The sequence below is a fragment of the Littorina saxatilis genome, linkage group LG17 (genome assembly GCF_037325665.1).
Source record: "Littorina saxatilis isolate snail1 linkage group LG17, US_GU_Lsax_2.0, whole genome shotgun sequence".
NCBI classification, from domain to species: Eukaryota; Metazoa; Mollusca; class Gastropoda; order Littorinimorpha; family Littorinidae; genus Littorina; species Littorina saxatilis.
In genome coordinates, this window is record NC_090261.1 from 58,587,367 (window position 1) to 58,609,782 (window position 22,416).

The 22,416-nt window shown below is 42.0% G+C and overlaps 1 protein-coding gene across 1 annotated transcript in view; it reads right to left on the minus strand.

Moving 5' to 3' along the window:
- Window positions 1-22,416, minus strand: part of LOC138951854 (1-phosphatidylinositol 4,5-bisphosphate phosphodiesterase classes I and II-like) — a 140,131-nt gene that overhangs the window by 52,340 nt on the left and 65,375 nt on the right. The window contains exons 5-14 of the mRNA XM_070323414.1: window positions 19,942-20,042; window positions 13,611-13,777; window positions 6,983-7,129; window positions 5,978-6,135; window positions 4,309-4,388; window positions 3,998-4,082; window positions 2,977-3,064; window positions 2,320-2,478; window positions 1,447-1,649; window positions 837-933 (exon numbers count right to left, since the gene is read on the minus strand). Coding sequence (XP_070179515.1) covers window positions 837-933; window positions 1,447-1,649; window positions 2,320-2,478; window positions 2,977-3,064; window positions 3,998-4,082; window positions 4,309-4,388; window positions 5,978-6,135; window positions 6,983-7,129; window positions 13,611-13,777; window positions 19,942-20,042 — 1,285 coding nt within the window. The remainder of the gene's footprint in view (window positions 1-836; window positions 934-1,446; window positions 1,650-2,319; window positions 2,479-2,976; window positions 3,065-3,997; window positions 4,083-4,308; window positions 4,389-5,977; window positions 6,136-6,982; window positions 7,130-13,610; window positions 13,778-19,941; window positions 20,043-22,416) is intronic.

Genomic DNA, 22,416 nt, shown 5'->3' on the forward strand with positions numbered 1-22,416 from the left:
CTGGAAGACCAAGCAAGTAGGCTGAAAACACAGCCGGAGCGTACCAAACACGACCAGCTCCACTGAGCGCTGAGAGTAGAATGACAAGATGGCGGCATATGCGCGCGCATATGGAAGGCAGCCTCCCTTACGGGCTGGCCTGGATACCCTTACGGGTCTCGGTCACTCTTTTTTAGAGGCGTCTTCCTTGTTGCTAAGGGGACGCGTACAGCGGTATCAGCACTGAACTATGGGTTAATTGCTATATGTGAGTTGGGTAAGATATGTAATTTAATGTAGTTAAACTGGTAGAATCCAACAAACTACTCACTCTCTGAGGCTTCAAAGGAATGGAAGTGAATGAGCTGAATGTAGTTAAACTGGTAGAATCCAACAAACTACTCACTCTCTGAGGCTTCAAAGGAATGGAAGTGAATGAGCTGAATGTAGTTAAACTGGTAGAATCCAACAAACTACTCACTCTCTGAGGATTCAAAGGAATGGAAGTGAATGGGATGAATGTAGTTAAACTGGTAGAATCCAACAAACTACTCACTCTCTGAGGCTTCAAAGGAATGGAAGTGAATGGGATGAATGTAGTTAAACTGGTAGAATCCAACAAACTACTCACTCTCTGAGGCTTCAAAGGAATGGAAGTGAATGGGATGAATGTAGTTAAACTGGTAGAATCCAACAAACTACTCACTCTCTGAGGCTTCAAAGGAATGGAAGTGAATGGGCTTGAAGGTAGTTAAACTGGTAGAATCCAACAAACTACTCACTCTCTGAGGCTTCAAAGGAATGGAAGTGAATGGGATGAATGTAGTTCAACTGGTAGAATCCAACAAACTACTCACTCTCTGAGGCTTCAAAGGAATGGAAGTGAATGGGCTGAATGTAGTTCACCAATGCTGACATCTCCAGGGCAGCTTCTGCTTCTTTACCTGCAGTACCCTGTCAATCAAGACGTCAAATCTGTTAGTTTTAAAAGGCCAGCATCGGCACGCGGCAGATGTAGCTCACGTTTCTCGTGCTGGCAATGCTAAATTTAGCTCTGTGGCTATCTACTATAACAAGGCTTGGTCTCCTGGAGACTGATGTTCAGTTTTGAATGCACCATGAATGGAAATCTCTTTGAGGCAAGACATAAAAAAAAAAAATGCACAAAAAACTAACAGCATAATGAATCTCCCAAAGCAGGTCGACACAATAGTATTGAAACACAAACTGGGATTTAACAACTGCCAAAAGCCTCCCACGACCCCACCCCAATCCCCCCGCCCCCCCTCCAACCCCGAAAGTTTCACTTTCAGTGTATTACTTCATATTATCAACCATTAGTATTACTTACACATGTTTCTCAAACACATCATACCCAATAATAAAACCAAACACACACACACACACACACACACACACACACACACACACACACACACACACACACACACAGCTTCCAATACAAACCTTATCTCTCTTGACTCTCTGTCTTCTCCGCTTCTCTTCCTCGGACATCTCCACGGCAACGGTTTCGTCATCATCGCTGTCGCTGCTGTCACTGTCGCTGTCGAACACGTCCAGTTCCCCTTTCTCCCCCTCGCTGCACACTGACAATCCCTTCTGCAAGACCCCGTGGGTGGGCGAAGATTCTGTTCCACTCGGTTTGCGACCTGCAGGCAAGGTAGGTCGATCTATTTCAAACACTCGTTGGGTAAATAAAAATGAAATAAGAGCAACGTCCGTTTCTAAACAAAAATAAAAATTATATTGAATTCTGTACTGAGCTATCACCAATGCAAGTTTGAGTAATAAATGAAAGAGGAAACACTTACTGCATCAATAAAATTAACCTTCTGTTAATTACCATACTCTTTAGAAACTGAACTAAATCTAACAAAACTGAGTTGTTTATTGTGGGAAGCAAAAATCCAAAAACTGATAGACTGCTAACTGTATGAGTGAGAGAGAGTGTGTGTGTGTGTGTGTGTGTGTGTGTGTTTGTGTGTGTGTGTGTATGTCTGTGTGTGTGTGTGAGTGTGTGTGTGTGTATGTGTGTGTGTATGTGTGTGTGTATGTGTGTGTGTATGTGTGTGTGTGTGTGTGTGTGTGTGTGTGTGTGTGTGTGTGTGTGTGTGTGTGTGTGTATGTGTGTTTGTGTGTGTGTGTGTGTATGTGTGTTTGTGTGTGTGTGTATGTGTGTTTGTGTGTGTGTGCGTGCGTGCCTGTGTGTGTGTGTGTGTGTGTGTGCGTGCGTCCGTGAGTGCATTGTACATTGCCGTGCGCTCATGCAAGAAGAAGCAATAATTAAGTGTTCATTATCATTAGTATTACAAATGTCACCTGTGGGGGAGGCAGGGGTGGAGCTGACGTCTCCATCACCTTTGTCTGAGTTACCCCCATCATCTTCTGCGTCACCGCTGGTTTTGGGTCTGGCTGCAGCAGCAGCAGCTTCTGCCTTGGCAAGTTTGGCGGCTGACATTGGTTTTGTCGTCTGTGGTCCTGTCAAGAAAGTTGGCAAACATTTAAGCAAAATGTTTCAAATTAAATCAACTGATTACTGCAGAGAAATTAAGCCGTTAATGATGGCTATACCAGATGGAAATGCTTCTCTCTCTCTCTTTCTCTCTCTCTTTTTCTCTCTTTTTCTCTCTCTTTCTCTCTCTCTCTCCTCTCTCTTTGCCATTAAGTTTGACTTAATCAGCCGCAGTAGCAGCAACAACAACAACTACAACAACAACAACAACAGTAGAGCAGCAGCGGCAGCATCACCGCAAACACCACAATCGACAACAAAGAAATTACGTAAAAATCCATCAAAATACACATTTCTGAATAAGTCAATAAAAGTTCAAACGAAGACTGTCTCCTTGTTTGTTCTTTCAGCAGTTATAGAGGGTAAGAGGCTGGATGGACATAGGTACTAGTAGCAGAGACATCTTGATTTTAAGATGAATGACATTGTTAGATAGTGATGACAGATATTTAACAAAAACTTACCTCCTTTGTGGAAATGTTTTTTCTTGTTCTTCACCAGGATCTTCCTCTTGAGCATATCGGGGCTTGGTAACGGAACCTCTGGTTTCAGCTGCAAGAATTACACAAATTAATCAATAAACAATCAATAATCTCTACAGGGTCTGCATCACTTCACTGCTGTACAGTGGAACCCCCCTTTTAAGACCTCCAAAAATCTGGGAAAATCAGGTCTTAAAAAGGAGGGAGTCTTAAAAGGGGGGGTCTTAAATTGGGGGTTCTACTGCAGCAAGATATGTTAGACTGTAGTGCAACTGTACAACAACTTAAAATCATCAAACAGCCAGCTGATTGCTAAATGCAAACATTAACAACATCTCAGCATTGTCCCGAATTAACCCAGTGAAAGTGATGTTATATTCTGAACTAGATGAATACCCGCTTCGCCGGGTGCGGCTGCGCCGGGAAAAAGTCAAGCCGAATACCCGGCTTTGCCGGGTGTACGCCGGCTTTGCCGGCGCACCGCACGAAGGAAGGGAGATAAACGCGCAAAACACTGGAGAAGAGTAGTGACCTTCTAAAAATAGTATAACGGGAATATGGATTGAGCGTTGTCGACAGTGACCTTCTAAAAATAGAAACGGGAATATGGATTGACGCCACACGAAGAAAGGGAGGTAAACGTTGAAAACACTGGAGAAGATAAGGAAGAGTTACTGGAAATGGATCCAGAGAAAAACTAAAATCGGTTCAGCGCTGCGCGCTGAGAGCACGTGTTGAAAATTCTCATCGACCAGATTGTGTCCGGGGTCTCTCTGAATAAGCCCACCAAATTTGAAGCAGATCCATCGAGAACTTTGGCCGTGCATCGCGAACAGACACAAGTCGTATATATATATATATAGAAGTAGTCAGAGCGACTATTGGAAATTCACTCAGGATGGTGAACCTCACGCTGGGCTAAATCTGCTTATTGCCAACATCTCAAACATAATAAGAAACAAAGAAAACAAGTAAAGAAGGAAAGTAAAGATGAAAGTGTTACCGGATGTGAATCTAGAGGGGCATCCAACAGCATCTCTCCAAATATATCCCGACAGTAGTTTGCCATTTTGGCTTGCTGTTTGGGTCTGGAACACACAATAACCATTGCGATAACAAAAATCGTAACATCACATGAGAAAAAAACGAAAAAAGCCACAAAAACACACACACACGAAAAACGGGAAAACCCCCAAAGCAAATGCCATAAAAGGTTTGTAAATATGGAACTCATGTTAAAGCAAATGCATTTTTTTCACACATGCTATCAACACAAAAGGAAAACCATTCTCAGCCCAAAACAGCTGCACTTACCCACAATGGTTTTCAAAGGACAATATAACAGGGTAGTCCGAAGTCTTGAAGGCACTCTCTGCAATAGCTTCTATCACATCCTGAAATCATAAAAAAACAAAAACATGTCGGTTATGTTTTCTCTGTTGACGGAGAGAGAGAGAGAGGAGAGAGAGAGAGAGAGAGAGAGAGAGAGAGAGAGAGAGAGAGAGAGAGAGAGAGAGAGAGAGAGAGAGAAAGACAAAGACAGAGACAGAGAAAGACAGAGACAGACAGAGAGAGACAGAGAGAGACAGAGAGAGAGACAGAGAGATAAAGAGTGAGCAAGCATGCACGCGTGTGTGTGTGTGTGTGTGTGTGATGCGCATGTGTGGGTATGTGGTTTTGCACACAAAGCACTGTGTGTTAAAATTGATAAGACAGTGTGACCATCCAAGGGAAGTAAACAAGGTTATACAGCACTGAAAAGAGTTCCCTACCTTGTACTGGCATTTGCAAAAATACTCAACACTGTGGCACACAACCACCATTTTCATAGACTACTTGAATGTGTTTGATGATGACACGCCCAGACAACTCTAAATCTAGAGTTTTGAATGTTTCGTTTCGTCTGTTGAAACATATTCTTGCTTTTTAAACAGTCTTGCGAATTACACAGAGTACAGTAGAACCCCCCTTTTAACCCCTTCACTGCCACAGTATAACAGCATTATCCGAACGGTCTATGGGAAAGAAATGTGTTTAGAACCCCTACAAGTACTTGGACAGTGGTTACCTCCCATTTAGTTTTCAGAAATGTCCTGAAATGTTGTTGACACAAATCCCACGTATGAGATACGGTTATGGGCATAGGACAAACCGAAAATGACCACGTATTACATACGGGGTGGGCAGTGAAGGGGTTAAAACACACAATTTCCGGGAACAGACTACTTCCAATTCAGTTGGGGGGCGACTATCCTCAACCCGGCGGGTCCCCAGGTGGCGGATAGGGGAACGGCCCCCAGATATGGGGGCCAGCTGCGAATATAGAATAAGCAGTCCCGGACCAACTAGCGGTGTCTCTACCAGGACGGGGTGGGTTGGCAGATGGCACTGACTACCCTATAAATGCCCTACGTGTCCGATGACGGTTACACCATGCGGGTAAGAGCCGCATTAAAAGCTCTAGCCCCGGGGTGGGACCCCCGGTAAGAAATCCCCCATGTGTTCCCAGGGTTAGGTTTTTGAGCCAGGAACTAAGGGCGGGGTAACCCCGAAAGAAACCTAAGGGCTGAAGTTGGAGAATCTGGGCCAACAGGCGCACCTTAACCAACCACAGATCCACGCAAAAACGCAAAATAGCGAACGATAAGAAGAAGAAACACACAATTTAAGACTCTATCCCTTTTAAGACCCTGTATTCTCAGACTTTCTGTTCATAACCTCTGTAAATTTACCCCCATTTTAAGACTCCCTCCTTTATAAAAACCTGACTTTCTCAGATTTTCTGTTCATAACCTCTGTAAATTTACCCCCATTTTAAGACTCCCTCCTTTATAAAACCTGACTTTCTGTTCATCACCTCTGTAAATTTACCCCCATTTTAAGACTCCCTCCTTTATAAAACCTGACTTTCTCAGATTTTTGGAGGTCTTAAAAGGGGGGGTTCCACTGTATACCCAGTCAAAAATAAAATAGATTCACTGACCTTGAAAGGAATTTCAGTACACATGGTGTAGCCATGAGTGATCATGGGTTCTTCATCCTGTCCCTTGCCGTCCCAGCAGTCCAGCTCGATGCAGCGACAGCCGCTGAGCAGCACCTGGCGGTAAACCTCCACTGACGACTTGCCCGTGAACTGGTGACCTGAAAGACAAGGAAACAGGAACTTTTGTTTTTGAATGATTCAAAGTACAGTAAAAAGGTACCAGAATAAAATACACTGGAAACCCCCCCCCCCCCCCTTTTAACACCCCCCCCCCCCCCCCTGTCTCAGATATTGTTCTGTTCATAACCTCTTTAAATTTACCTCCATTCTAAGACTCCCTCCCTTTTGACACTAGATTTTCTCGCAATATACAAAGTATGACGATTACACCAAAACTGAAAATATTTTATCCAGGGGAGGCAATTATCTTAATGCACATTCAAAGGGCAATATACAGCAGTTGTTTACCTTGTCAGAGTATTGATTCTTTTTTTATATATTTTTTTGTACAGCAAAGTATGTTGGTTGGTTCGTTGGTTGCATGGTTATTATATTTCATAGTCTCTTCAGCAGCAACGTATTTACCTGATACATATTGTGGCAGTCAGGGGGTTAAGCCCAGACCTGTATCATTCTGTGTTACCTGTCACCTGTCATTCTGTGTTACCTGTCACCAGTATCATTCTGTGTTACCTGACACCTGTATCATTCTGTGTTACCTGTCACCTGTATCATTCTGTCTTACCTGTCACCTGTATCATTCTGTCTTACCTGTCACCTGTATCATTCTGTGTTACCTGTCACCTGTATCATTCTGTGTTACCTGTCACCTGTATCATTCTGTGTTACCTGTCACCTGTATCATTCTGTCTTACCTGTCACCTGTATCATTCTGTGTTACCTGTCACCTGTATCATTCTGTCTTACCTGTCACCTGTATCATTCTGTCTTACCTGTCACCTGTATCATTCTGTCTTACCTGTCACCTGTATCATTCTGTCTCACCTGTCAGGTATGTGTTGTGGGAGGAGTTGATAAAGTAGTGGGCCAGAGGCTGGGTCATGTCCTCGCTGAGATCCAGTGCCTCTGAGGGGATCAGGTTGTTGAACTCGCTCATCAGGAACCTCAAGAAGCCTTCCTGAGACAAATGACCTGGGAACACATGCGTCACCAAATTACAACAGGTACAAATGGCTACCTTTTATATGCAAAAGTCGAAAAGACAAAAATAATAAAATGGAAGTAATGAGTGATGTTGTCTCACTGTAAATTCATGCGCAGTTGTATTGTATGAGCGGCTGGATCTCAAGGCAGAGCAGAACAAAGTTCACACCAATAGGGAAGTTTAAAATAAGATAAGATAAGAAAAGAAAAAGAAAATCAATCAATCAATCAATCAATGACGCTTATATCGCGCATATTCCGTGGGTACAGTTCTAGGCGCTCTGCAGTGATGCCGTGTGAGAGGAAATTTTATACGGCCAGTAGATTGCAGCCATTTCGGCGCATATTTACCTTTCACGGCCTATTATTCCAAGTCACACGGGTATAGGTAGACAATTATTAACTGTGCCTAAGCAATTTTTGCCAGGAAAGACCCTTTTGTCAATCGTGGGATCTTTAACGTGCACACCCAATGTAGTGTACACGGGGGGAGGGTTCGGACACCGAAGAGAGTTGACTCTGAAATAAATTTCCGCCGAACCTGGGATCGAACTCACGCTGACAGCGGCCAACTGAATACAAATCCAGCGCGCTACCAACTGAGCTATATCCCCGCCCCAGAAAACACACCAGTAACCAGGTTAGGTACATTTATATCTATAATCAATATTTCGGCAGGTTACTGCCTTCTTCGGGATGGTAAGCTTAACATAAGATAAGATAAGATTAGATAAGATAAGATAAGATAATAAATATTTCATATAGTCCTGCGAGGTTATACCCTCATGGAAATAAACAAGGTCGAAAGACTGTTCCACTTTGCAAATGCTCTCCCGAGCATTTCATCACAAAACCTGCTGATGACAATGATGTTCGCCAGCAGAGCTCAGTCTTATATGAACATAACAATTTTATTGTGACTTGCTCTACAGAAATTCGTAACTCTGAACATAAACCAGTGCATTAAATGACGCGTCAGAGACAGCATATTTTAGATTTCTATCCTTCCTGTCCTAAAATGTATCTTTCATGCAAGAAAACGTACAGGACTCTAGATCAGCTGGACGCTTCATGCAACTGTATACAGTTGTACCTGCGATGTGTGGCCCCTCTGATGAGAGGACACCTCCCTTAAAAGGACACATTCTGGGGTCCCTTTGTCTATTATCTCTACCAAAGTATACCTGTCATGACAGGCCACCTGTAATGTAGGGACACGTTTAGCTGGTCCCAAGGGTGTCCTTTCATCGCAGGTACCACTGTACTTATAAATGTCAACAACGTTTTTCTTTCATTTAGTCTAATCGCACACAGTTTATCTGTGTTGAATAATCGTGTGCAGTTAATGTAACAATATTAATGTCATTGCAATGACGTATTTAAGTTTTAAAAGAAATTATAGTTGCTCAGTGTCAATGTGACTTTGAGAACAATTAACCCTTAAGCTGGTTGTCGCGACATATGTCGCGCTACTTTACGTATACTGTCACCTGGTTGTCACGACATATGTCGCGCTACTGGCTCAGTCTGTTTGGTCGGTTCCGATTACCTCCCATGGATGCGAAAACCTATATGACCGTTTTTCTTTATTTTTCTCTCAGTTAATTCACCAGTGGCTATGTAACATGTGTTACAGAATTGCACCAGTGTAAGGGTTAAAAGCTGCCATTCCTTTCTGGTATGAAGTATATAAATTATGGTGTGTATTCTCCTTTGGTCATGGAATTACAATCCCCTCCCCCATTCCAACCCACCTCAAATTCCTCCTCTTCCTCTCAAAACACTACCATTCTTCCCCCCCCCCCCCCCCTCCCCACAATAACATTATCGTTTCTTCAGCACTTCTATACAGGGTGAGTCCACACAAACCTATTAAAGCTGTGAAGCATGAAAAAACCCACATAAATAGCAATTCATTTTTCATACATTTGTACAAACATCTACAGGTGTCAGAATTACTGCATGTGTTCTTAATGGTTACTGTTAAGTCAGGAAGCAGATTGTAGATGCACTTGTAATCCATTTTCACAGAAGCAGCTCAGAGTAAATTCGCTTAAAAACAACATCAATGTAGGCTTGATTTGAATTTGTTTTGACATTAATCCTTTTACCAAGGCTCAAATTGTGTGACACATGCAAACCAATCCTAAGTACGTCCTCTCAGATATTACTGCCATTAAGCGGTGGTGGTTGTGGATATCTTAAGCCAAATGACAGATAGCTTGAAGCATTATATATTTATGCTGCTAAAACACAGAAGAATGTTTTAAATGACAGGTAGCTATGAGCTTACTAATGCTGTTAATACAAGGAAAATGTTCCAAATGACAGATAGCTAAGAGCATATTTATACTGCTAATACACAGGAAAATGGTCGGTAATGCACAGACAGAATCAGCTGATGAAAAAAAATGAGGGAGGTGGGAGGAAAGGGTGGGGTGGTGATGAATGAAAAGGAAAAGTGAACTCATCACACAGTTTTATCTCAAAGGCCTCAGGGATGATGGCAGCTTTGAAAAGAACATCCTGTTGCACTGGGTAATATCAGTGATATATTGTTTGGCTTAGAGTGAGAGGTGGCGGGGGGGGGGGGGGGGGGGGGGCTCAGGTAAGGCAAGAGAGAATGACAAAAAGGGGAGGGGGAGAGTGAGTTCAAATCGCTGTCAAACGTAACACATTTTGTAGTTAAAGAACTACAATACATTCACACAAAGAAAATATGTAATACTCATATATAATATACCTCCATGGTGATCTTCTAAGGGGTTCTGGTAATATAATATTACCAAGGATGGGATGAACGCAGGAGGAGAGAAGAGCAGTTCTTATTCTCATAGAATAAATACGACAATCCGTTTGAAGACAATCAATGTGTTTGTGAAAGTCACAGAAAGAGATGGGTTGGGGGTCTACTAGAGGCTGTCGTTAATCGAGGCTGAAGTCAGCTTTGTGAAGACTCTGCGAAGTCTTTTTACCAGAAATTCAGTGTCAAATCTTCGTGCAGTCAGCTTCGTGAAGTAGACTTTGCGAAGTTGATTTCGCCAAATTAATATCACACTTGAGGAAAGAACATGGAGGGGAAAGAGATGGGGGATGTGAGTAGGGATGACGTTGAGACAGAAGGAGACTAGAGGTCCATTCCATGAAGGTCTGAACCTGGCTAAGGCACAGAGCTATCGTGTGCTTCTTGACAGGAACAGAACTTAGAAGGCCATTCAAATAACACACGATAGGGAAATCAGTACACACAGTCTATGTTCTCTGCATCCACATAAACAAAAGGTTCGCAAATAACATACAGGCTTAAATATTCTCTGCGTCTGCAGAAACACCATGTTTGCAAATATTACATTTTCTTAACTTGTGATCTTCATGCAGTCAGGAAAGGTATAATTGAAACGGATTTTGACAACAACAACAGTGTTTTAAATGTCCAATTTATTTTTGTTTTTTTTTTGTTGGGGGGGGGGGGGGGGGGTATCAGTGCAGTCAACATATAATATTAAGTGGATATGTATTAAAAACTAATTAAGACACTCAATTGTGCAGGTAATCAGTAACAACCTATGGGATCGAAACGAATTGAAACTGATCATGCCAACTCATTGATATAATTATTCCATGCACTATCTCATGCACTACATATCTATAAAAAAGAAAAAGAAATAAAATAAAATAAAATCAGAAACACACAGGACTACATATTTTTCAAAAACTTTCAGAAAGAGAGGGAAAACTAAGAGGGAAAAATTAAACCCTGTCTAGAACTTAAGGAAGATACATACTTGAATACATGTACACTAAGCCACATTATCGACTTCAAATACCAAAAATACCAGAGATCATAATGTGGAAACCAAATAAACATAAATGATAACTGAGAGAAACAAGTTGAAAATAACACCACCTTCCCATCTTGAAAACAATAACCTAAGTCATACTACGGCTCTATTCCTCTTTGACTTTGGACAAGAAGACCAACGTCTCTTTTCTCAACAAACAAACAAAACAGGCCCAAAAAAACAAAAAACGAAGGCTCAAATTGTGTGACACATGCAAACCAATCCTAAATACAACCACCCAGACATCTAAAAATGCAAGGCAAAACCCTAAAACTGGTTCTTTAATTCGCCCTAAAATGAACAGAATCCCCCATTGACAAAGTGTCTCCAAAATAAAAAGAAGAAAATCCAGTGATTAACAGAATGCTTTTGAAGAGGGTTGGATCTAGAGGGGAGGGAAATGTCACACAGTGTTTTTCTCTCGCCTGGCTTTGGACAACACACTAATTAGGGCTGATGGGGTCTATGTCGACCAAAAGAGTGTGATTCCCTGTAGGTGGAGTTCCTGTAGGGGGGATTCCCACATGGTGTAGTTTTTCAATAAAACTTGCAAATCATTCTCAAATTTCTAAGAAATATAAAAACAAGTCGCGTAAGGCGAAAATACAATATTTAGTCAAGTAGCTGTCGAAGTCACAGAATGAAACTGAACGCAACGCAACGCAGCAAGACCGTATACTCGTAGCATCGTCACTCCACCGCCCGTGGCAAAGGCAGTGCCCGTGGAATTGACAAGAAGAGCGGGGTATTCGTTGCGCTAAGAAGGATAGCACGCTTTTCTGTACCTCTCTTCGTTTTAACTTTCTGAGCGTGTTTTTAATCCAAACATATCATATCTATATATTTTTGGAATCAGGAACCGACAAGGAATAAGATGAAAGTGTTTTTGAATTGATTTCGAAAAAAAAATTTGATAATAATTTTTATATATTTAATTTTCAGAGCTTGTTTTTAATCCGAATATAACATATTTATATGTTTTTGGAATCAGCAAATGATGGAGAATAAGATAAACGTAAATTTGGATCGTTTTATAAATTTTTATTTTTTTTTACAATTTTCAGATTTTTAATGACCAAAGTCATTAATTAATTTTTAAGCCACCAAGCTGAAATGCAATACCGAACCCCGGGCTTCGTCGAAGATTACTTGACCAAAATTTCAACCAATTTGGTTGAAAAATGAGGGCGTGACAGTGCCGCCTCAACTTTCACGAAAAGCCGGATATGACGTCATCAAAGACATTTATCAAAAAAATAAAAAAAACGTTCGGGGATTTCATACCCAGGAACTCTCATGTAAAATTTCATAAAGATCGGTCCAGTAGTTTAGTCTGAATCGCTCTACACACACACACACACACACACACACACGCACAGACAGACAGACAGACAGACACACATACACCATACCCTCGTTTCGATTCCCCCTCGATGTTAAAATATTTAGTCAAAACTTGACTAAATATAAAAAGATCAAAAAACATCAAATTCTACCGATGTCGCTAAGCATCACGCGACTTTCAGCGATATCCGCGAAACGCTACAGGAACTACACCCTGTGATATTCCCTGTATACAAGGCCCCGGAATCCACCTACAGGAACTCCACCTACAGGGAATCCCACTCTTGTGGTCAACATAGACCCCATCAGCCTAATTAGGATTCTGAAAATCTACCAGTCAAACTAAAAATCAAAAATCCACTCTCAAAACTCCAACTTAAAAGCAAAATGCAAACTATTCTTAATCAGTGCATGCTCTGGGTTATAATTTCATGGACTACAGATTGGTGTTAATAACAGCATCTTACCTTTGTCTGGAAAGAAACAAAGAGCGACATTAGAAAATGATTCAAATACAGGACAGACAGAAAACAAAACACCATCAGAAATAGAAACAGAGGTATGATCAGCATTATAAGTTTCATCCTAAAAATTAAAATGTGAGTCTGATTGAAATGCCATAACATTCTTTTTTTTAAATTCATGAGTAAACTGTGAACCTCTGTTTTTGACTACAAGGAAAGTGCCCATTGACACAAATAACACCTGTGGGCTAGTATCTCTATTAAAAAGAGAAATGTTAATATAAAAAAGTAACGAAATAATGTCAGTGTGCCACTGCCAGAGAGAGAGAGAGAGAGAGAGAGAGAGAGAGAGAGAGAGAGAGAGAGAGAGAGAGAGAGAGAGAGAGAGAGAGAGAGAGAGAGAGACAGAGAGAGAGAGAGAGAGAGAGAGAGAGAGAGAGAGAGAGAGAGGCCCCACAAACAATAATATTACTTCAAATCAGTAGTTATCAGCCCAGGAACATTGCTGACACAGTATTAGTAGCTAGGGAAGGTGATCCCAGATCTGTCCAAGCTAATGACTATGAAGTTAATAATCCAAACTACCACCGATAAAAAACACGGTTAATGAAAGCACAAATTGAAAAAAACATTAAAAAATGTAACATTTTGATGAAAAAAACATCTTTAAGCTTGTAAGGAAATCTGTGGAACACATTCTAAAAAATGAATTAATTAATCTAAACGTTTCCTGTCACCAAGCTCCATTAGGACCTAAACAATTGCGGGTAAACCAATCAGCCATGATAAATTTAAACTTCATAGCCCAAACGGGTATACCTTTAGCGGCAAATCCTCTCTTGGACTCATGCTGGTTGATGATCTCCTGTGCTCGCTTGACCGTGACGAAGGGATAGAGGATCTCGTTGAGGCGTGGATCCCGCTGGTACCTGTTGAGAAACTCGGTGAACTGTTCCACTGTGAGGTAGGGCTTCTTCTTGGCTCCCCTGCAAAAACAACAACCAATTCAGAACAATGGTAACTGCGCGTGAGAGCGAGAAATAAAAATTCCTCTTGGGTAGAAACGTGGAAATTGTTATGTGTATCGTATCGTCTTCGTTAAACACATGAGAACAGTATTTTTATTTTTTTAATAACAACCAATACTACCTGTAAGTGTAACATAATTTGGACACCCTTTGGAGATGAATCCTTCATTGGGTTGTGGTGGTGGGGGTGAGTAATTAGAGGCAGACAGAAACACACACACACACACACACAAAAACTACCAATACTACCTGTAACATGATTTGGACACCCTTTGGAGATGAATGCTTCATTGGGTTGTGGTGAGGGTGGAGGGGGGGGGGTGAGGGGGAGTAATTGGAGGCAGACAATTACAGCCATACTGATACACGGGACAAAAACACCAATACTACCTGTAACATGATTTGGACACCCTTTGGAGATGAAATGCTTCACTGGGTTGTGGTGGGGGTGGGTAGGGTGAGGGTGAGTAATTGGAGGCCGACATATAGCCAGGCATAAACACAAGTCGCGTAAGGCAAAATTACTACATTTAGTCACGCTGTGGAACTCACAGAATGAAACTGAACGCACTGCATTTTTTCACAATGACCGTAGTCCGCCGCTCGTGCAAAACGCAGTGAAACTGACGAGCCTGTTTAGCGCGGTAGTGGTTTCGCTGTGCTGCATAGTACGCTTTTCTGTACCTCTCTTCGTTTTAACTTTTTGAGCGTGTTTTTAATCCAATATCATATCTATATGTTTTTGGAATCAGGAACCGACAAGGAATAAGATGAAATTGTTTTTAAATCGATTTCGGAAATTTAATTTTGATCATAATTTTTATATTTTTAATTTTCAGAGCTTGATTTTAATCCAAATATAACATATTTATATGTTTTTGAAATCAAGAAATGATGAAGAATAAGATGAACGTAAATTTGGATCGTTTTATTTAAAAATAAATTAATTACAATTTTTAGATTATTAACTACCAAAGTCATTTATTAATTTTTAAGCCACCAAACCGAAATGCAATACCGAAGTCCGGCCTTCGTCGAAGATTGCTTGGCCAAAATGTCAATCAATTTGATTGAAAAATGAGGGTGTGACAGTGCCGCCTCAACTTTCACAAAAAGCCGGATATGACGTCATCAAAGATATTTATCGAAAAAATGAAAAAAACGTCTGGGGATATCATACCCAGGAACTTTCATGTAAAATTTCATAAAGATCGGTCCAGTAGTTTACTCTGAATCGCTCTACACACACACACAGACAGACAGACAGACACACACACACACAGTCAAAACTTGACTAAATGTAAAAAGAGGAGTTCAGAAGAAGCATTTCTGGAGAAAGGAAGGAACAAGGCATCATTCACGGGCAATGACATAATCGAAGTGCCATTTGAAGTTGTCAAGACAGACAGACATACATACAGACAGACAGACACAGAAAGAAGGAGAGCTCATGGCAAATAAGGGTAGAAATTCACAGGCAATGACATAATCGAAGGACCATTTCATTCACATGCTGGCTTGACATTCCCATCAGATTGGTTGGGAAAAAAGGCTTCCTCCTCCCACTTCATTTTCGTGCTTTTGTAACTCCCACACTGCAAAACTGATATGATCCGAATGTTTTTGTTTTTGCACATCAGATGAAACTGCCCGAGGCTCGCAGCGTTTTGCTTGCACCAATGCTTTCTCATCTTGACAATTACTCCAGCATCCTCCAGATTTATTCCAGCATTTTTTCAAGGCAAATCATTCAAATTGATTTTGTTCTGTTTACATCAGATGAAAGTGCTCCTGTTCTATCAGGAAACTGTTCAATCAGAAAAATGAAGTCTCATCTCATGATCCATGACATGAAACCGCTTCATTGTGCCAGTGTGCAATGTTTTAATTGATTGTAATAATCATCTGAATACTTCTTCTGTCATCTGAATACTTCTTCTGTCATCTAAATACTTCTTCTGTCATCTAAATACTTCTTCTGTCATCTAAATACTTCTTCTGTCATCTAAATACTTCTGTCATCTTAATACTTCTTCTGTCATCTAAATACTTCTTCTGTCATCTAAATACTTCTTCTGTCATCTAAATACTTCTTCTGTCATCTGAATACTTCTTCTGTCATCTGAATACTTCTTCTGTCATCTAAATACTTCTTCTGTCATCTAAATACTTCTTCTGTCATCTAAATACTTCTTCTGTCATCTGAATACTTCTTCTGTCATCTAAATACTTCTTCTGTCATCTAAATACTTCTTCTGTCATCTAAATACTTCTTCTGTCATCTAAATACGTGACAACATCAAGCATCACATTTACACCTGCATGGTTGTTAAGAGCAACATAGAAGTAGTAACAAGAGTGCATGCCGACTTTTAACCCCCCCCCCCCCCAAAAAAAAAAAATGCAAACAAGAAAGAAAATCGGAGCTAAACTTTCTACCCAACTAAATTGTGGTTACGGGTCTCCTTATAAACATATCCTCAAATGTAGCAAACTAACTCAAGCAGGGCCTTCATAACAGAGTCGAAAAGCTGAACAATCTAATTAGAGCTATTTCACGGCCACTCGAGGGGGCTGACGCCACAAATACTCAAACTGGGTCCCGCCCGCCAGATCGGAAGCTGAAGCATGTCTAATGACGGAGCGTCTCCCAATATCGATCTCTCGCCGCTAACCTTCCGACCGAGTTCCTGGGCTGCCAAGTAATTAAAGCAATCTAATTGCTTTTTCTTCCCTTCAACCTCCCCCGAGATTGTGCCAACACTGTGGCGTAGGTATAGGTCCCTGGTAGGAGAGAGAAAGAAAGAGAGTTGGAGTGAGAAGTTCAGGGACCCGAAAGGAGCCGGGGTGTGACGTTTTCATCTTTCGCCGTGTTGATATTTCGCTTCTCGGCCTCGTTGATCTAGTATAAACTCTACACTGAACAAAAAAACACCCTTCGATAGTACAGATGAGCGACCTTGTGTACCTTACATTCATGGGGCCAAATTTGTCCAACCAATTTGTTTTATCAAGTTTAACTTCGAAATTTGATTCATCCTAAAAAAAAATCTTCTTATTCAAGGGACGTAACCACTCAGGACACGTTTTCGAAGAATTCGATTTTGGGGGTGAAATCTATTAAATTTTACCACCAATTTTCTTCACATGCAAGAAACTGACATGCTTTTCGTCCATAAATAATTTCACTTCTTATTTTTACCAGGAAACAACATTTCAGTCTTGAGTATATGTCGAGCGGGAAATATGTACACAGGCGAAAGATGAAATCGTGACAGGTGTGGTGACGAGTGGGGGTGGAATGATCTCTTGATTGAGCTCTGAGAAAACCGACTGAGAATGTCTCCTTGCTCTCCCCCCCCCCCCCCCTCCCCCATCTCCTTCTCTCCCCACTCACTTTATCGGCTTATCAGTCTGCATATCGTCTGAAACCTCTCCCTTAGTCTACCCCCAACCCGGACACACAAGCGCTGACACAATGACATTCACTGTCTCAACAACCAGAGAGAAAGTTAATTCTCTTTCTTCCGGCAGGCACACACACACACACACACACGCAGATGCAATGCGTCTTCCAACTGTACTCAATAACTTATGCTCATCTTCAGGTCCTCTTTGTTCACCCTGTTCCACTTGGTTTTGTATTTCATGTATGTTATGTTATATTGCTGTTTTTCCTGTACTTATGTATCTTGTATGTGTCAATAGGCTCTGTGCTTCAATGACAATAAATTCTGATTCTGATTCTGATTCACGCACACACAATCTCTCTCTCTCTCTTTATATCTCTCTTCCTACCCTCCTGACTCCCATCCACAACTCGCAACCCTACCCCACGCCCTTTCCAATCACTCTTTCCTTTTCCCCCCTCCATCCATCCTCCCCCTCTCCGCACACCAACCCCATCATGCACGTCCACCAGACCTACAGAACAGATTATTCCAACACTCAGCGCCATTTATCTAGCCAGCTCTGCCCTCCGGCCTAATGGACTCTTCACACAGGAATGCTGACCGATTCCCGAACGAGTCGATTCAGCACTGGAAGCCAGAAGTGTTACGTATTGCACAGATCTCATTTTTCGCCTGGGCCAACCTTTCGCAGTCGTCATTAACAGTAGAACCCCCCTTTTAAGACCTCCAAAAATGTGAAAAAATCAGGTCTTAAAACCAGGAAGGAGTCTTAAAATGGGGGTACATTTACAGAGGATGTGAACAGAAAATCAGAAAAAACTTAGGTCTTAAAATGGAGGAAGTCTTAAACTTGGCGGAGGAGGGGGCTTACATTGGGATTCCACTGTATCCCAGACTGAATTGTTGCTTCCCGGGATCCCCGTCACATTAAAGAGGTACACTTATTTGAGGGAGAAAGGCATGCCAGTTCCTTGCAAGTAAAGGGAATTCGTGTTGACTTGAAATTCGATCGACTTTATCCCCAAATTCGACTCCTTCAAAAGGTGCATCGAGTGGTTACGTAACTTGAATGAGAAGGAAAACATTTTGCGATGAAGCAAATTTCTCAGATAAAAACAACAACATTGGGGGGGGGGGGGGGGGGGGTCGAATTTGATCCCATGAGTGTAAAGTACCAAAGGTCAATCATCAGTACTTTGGAAGGTAGGGGGGATCTTCTTCTTCTTCTTGTCGATCACACGTCTATATACTGTTAGACAGGACAGCGAGACAAATGATGCTGACTTCTCCAGGTCCTCCTTTCCTCCCATACAGCTGGCAGCGGAGGGGGAGGAGGGGGGATATTCAGTATGGAGTATATACGAGATCAACCAGGCCGAATGGAAAAGCTGGGCCCAGGGCGAAAAGCATGCAAGTTTCTGCAAGTGAAGGAAATTCGTGGTGAAACTCGATAGACTTTACCCCCAAATTCGATTCCTTCAAAACGTGCATCGAGTGGGTACGTCCCTTGAAAGAGAAGGGAAGAAGGGGGAATGCATTCAGGGTGGAGTTTATACGAGATCAACAAGGCCGAATGCGAAAGCTGGGCCCAGGCGAAAAATGAGATCGTTACAATGCAGTCTACAGACATCCTGCTTGCTGCCGCGCGAGCAGAGAAAATGTTCCCTCTTTATCTTCACTGAGCTGGCTGCAAAACCCCTCCGCGCGAAGGTGTTTTCAGACACATCAGACGGATGGATGATGCTTCTGTCCCCCGGAGCTGGGTCCAATAGAGAGTGGATTTGTTGATACGCTGCTTCAGACACATCAGACACAGGGTGAACACCAATAAATCGTCATCGAATGGAGGTTGACCCAGGCGTACTGTAGTGGCTCCATTGCCTCAGGTCCTTGTTATTATCTACTGCTGTGTCACAAGTCTGATCGGCGAGCGATACAGTAAAGAATGACAAGGCACGAGACTCCACAGGCACTGGTTATGATTACACCCCCGTATGAAGCGAGAGGTTGCGTGTTCAGGCCTGGGTCAGGCCGCAATTTTCTCCCCCCCTTTCCTAACCTAGGTGGTGGGTTCAAGTGCTAGTCTTTCGGATGAGACGAAAAACCGAGGTCCCTTCGTGTACACTACATTGGGGTGTGCACGTTAAAGATCCCACGATTGACAAAAGGGTCTTTCCTGGCAAAATTGTATAGGCATAGATAAAAATGTCCATCAAATACCCGTGGGACTTGGAATAAAGTAAAAAAAATTACATCTCACACGGCATTAAGTCTCAGGAAACATGAATACACGCATGCAGGGGAAAAAAAATATGGGTAGCGCCGTATGTATGGCAGCTCGCTTTCCCCGGGGAGAAAGCAGCCCGAATTTCCATGAGGGTAACCTCACTGGACTGTAAATCTTATCCAATCCAATCCATCCAATCCAATGATACGGACTGAATAGGTTTCACTCTGTCTGTCTGTCTGTCTGTCTGTGTCTGTCTGTCTGTCTGTCTGTCTGTCTGTCTGTCTGTCTGTCTGACAAGTTTTTTCGTAGTTCTGCAATAACTGCGTGTTGTGTTTGGGTGAATTTTCGTGATTTGTTTACCCCAAAGCCCTATATATGGACTTAAATTTAAAAAAAATAAAAAAATATCATAAATAATAATCATATAACATGTATTTATTATAATATATACATATCAATATTTAGAGCCAAAAACTTACAGCTGCTGGAAGATAAGGTCCACCTCGGAGCGACCCGTCAACTGAATGTAAAAGTTGAAAAAGTTCTCGAAGGTCAGCTTGCTTGGTTCCACTGCATCATTCTGGAACATAGCAGAAACAAACGATGACCTTTTGACAACAAAGACAAATAAAACTGTAACACAGTCCTATTATTGAAATAACATTTAGGACTAATTGCATGTTACGCACAAAGGTAAGAGTGACCGACATACAGACAGACACAGAGTGGCGTTACAAACAAACACAATCGATATAAAGGATGACACAGCATTAAACAAAATGTCTGACGCAAAAAAAATCTCACCGAGAATGTCTGACCTACCACATCATTTTTAGGGGGGTGTTTCCAAATTTCTTTTAGGGACTATTCGGCAACGCGAAGCGTTTAGTTAAGGGCGCGAAGCGTTCGAACCTCTTGGGGGGGGGCATGCTCCCCCGGAAATAAAACAAGGAAAATGGAGCAATATGGTGCAATATTAGCCAAGAAACTTCCCCTAATACACCTTCCAAAAAGTAAATTTAAGAAGACAAATTTGGATCAAAACCAAGGCAAATAACCGACCTGGTGCAACCTGAGCCAACAAATTACCCAACTAATTTCAAAAACCGTCACGTAGAAGACAAAGGCCGGCTCCTAGGGGGTTCTGGCGGCATGCCCCCCGGGACAATTTTGATAAAAATCAAGTAAAAATTGAGCAATCTGGTGCAATCTGAGCTATCAGATTTTTTTTATTCTCAATGTTTTTTTTATTTTTTTTATTTTTTATTATTATTTTTTTTTAATAAAAAGGCTAGGGGGGGTTTCCGGATATTATTGGAAAAAACACGACATTCACGGCAATGTCAGATAACGACACTATTCGAACCAGGAAGCATCTGTAAATTGCAACGCTCTTTCCTGAAACAGCCTAACAATCAGACAAAACACAGTGAAATCATATTTCAAAGGTCAGGAGGAAAGACGGAGGAAACAATCTGATAAAAACTTCTTGCTCTGTGATGCGTGGATTACATTGCTAAGTCGGAGTGTAGGGATAATGGAGTGAGCAATACCAAAATTGCACCGTTGCAAATTTGCATCATCTGTGTAACTGAGGTCATTGAGATCTGGAACTGTCTCTTTCCCTCTTCTCTTTCACTCTCCCTCTTGTTCTCTCTCTATATATCTATCTCGTTCTTTCTCTCTCTTTCTTTGTGTGTGTGTGTGTGTGTGTGTGTGTGTGTGTGTGTGTGTGTGTGTGTGTGTGTGTGTGTGTGTGTGTGTGTGTGTGTGTGTGTAGTTGTGTGTGTTCATCAAAATAATTGGCTGTTTAAATCGATCGCGCTCTCTCTCTCTCTCTCTCTCTCTCTCTCTCTCTCTCTCTCTCACTCTATCTCTCTCTCTCTCTCTCTCTCTCTTTTCTCTATCTCTCCCTGTGCGTGGGTGCGTGCGTTCGAACGGATGTGTCTGTCTGCATGTCATCCCGTGCGTCTTTGTGTGAGTTTATAATGCGTTTATAATGCGTCTGTGTGCCCTCATCGAAATGTAAAGGACTCGCTGCTTTCTGGATCCGTTCCAGCAGACGAGTGCTGTGACGTAAGTTCATGAACCGTGGGAAAATCCTTATACATGCGAATTACCCAAGGCAGGCGTCAGAAAAAATGCTAATTAATGCTTAAACTATCGATGAACCTGTACAATGCACCTATCCACCTCTACCTGTGTTTTCTCCCTTCTGATCCCCCCCACATTTAGCTGACCCAGTTAATTCAACCAGAATTTCAGCGAACGAGAACTTGGGAATCTGTGTCTGCTGTACCCGTTGACCATAATAAAAGTAAAAAGGCTCAGACGGCTAAATTTATTGAAAATCGGCTTTATTTGTCACACGTCCTGACAACATCCCACTTTCTCGGTACAGTTCTATGTCTACTTCACTTCTCGCACGTGCAGCACGCGCGCGCGCGCACGCACGCACAACACCCACGCAATCACACACACGCACGCACGTACGCACGCGCGCGCACATACACACACACACACACCCTTCAAAATACCACACTGACGATGCTTGTATTTTATCATTCCAACCCTCTTCTCTGTCTGCAACTGTCAATCGATTGCGAAAGTGATAGGTTTCACAAAGTTAGTGGGTGCACTTGCAAACAGCTAACGGGAGGACTGAGAGAGAAACAAGTCGCGTAAGGCGAAATTACTACATTTAGTCAAGCTGTGGAACTCACAGAATGAAACTGAACGCACTGCATTTTTTCACAATGACCGTAGTCCGCCGCTTGTGCAAAACGGAGTGAAACTGACGAGCCTGTTTAGCGCGGTAGTGGTTTCGCTGTGCTGCATAGCACGCTTTTCTGTGCCTCTCTTCGTTTTAACTTTCTGAGCGTGTTTTTAATCCAAACATATCATATCTATATGTTTTTGGAATCAGGAACCGACAAGGAATAAGATTAAATCGA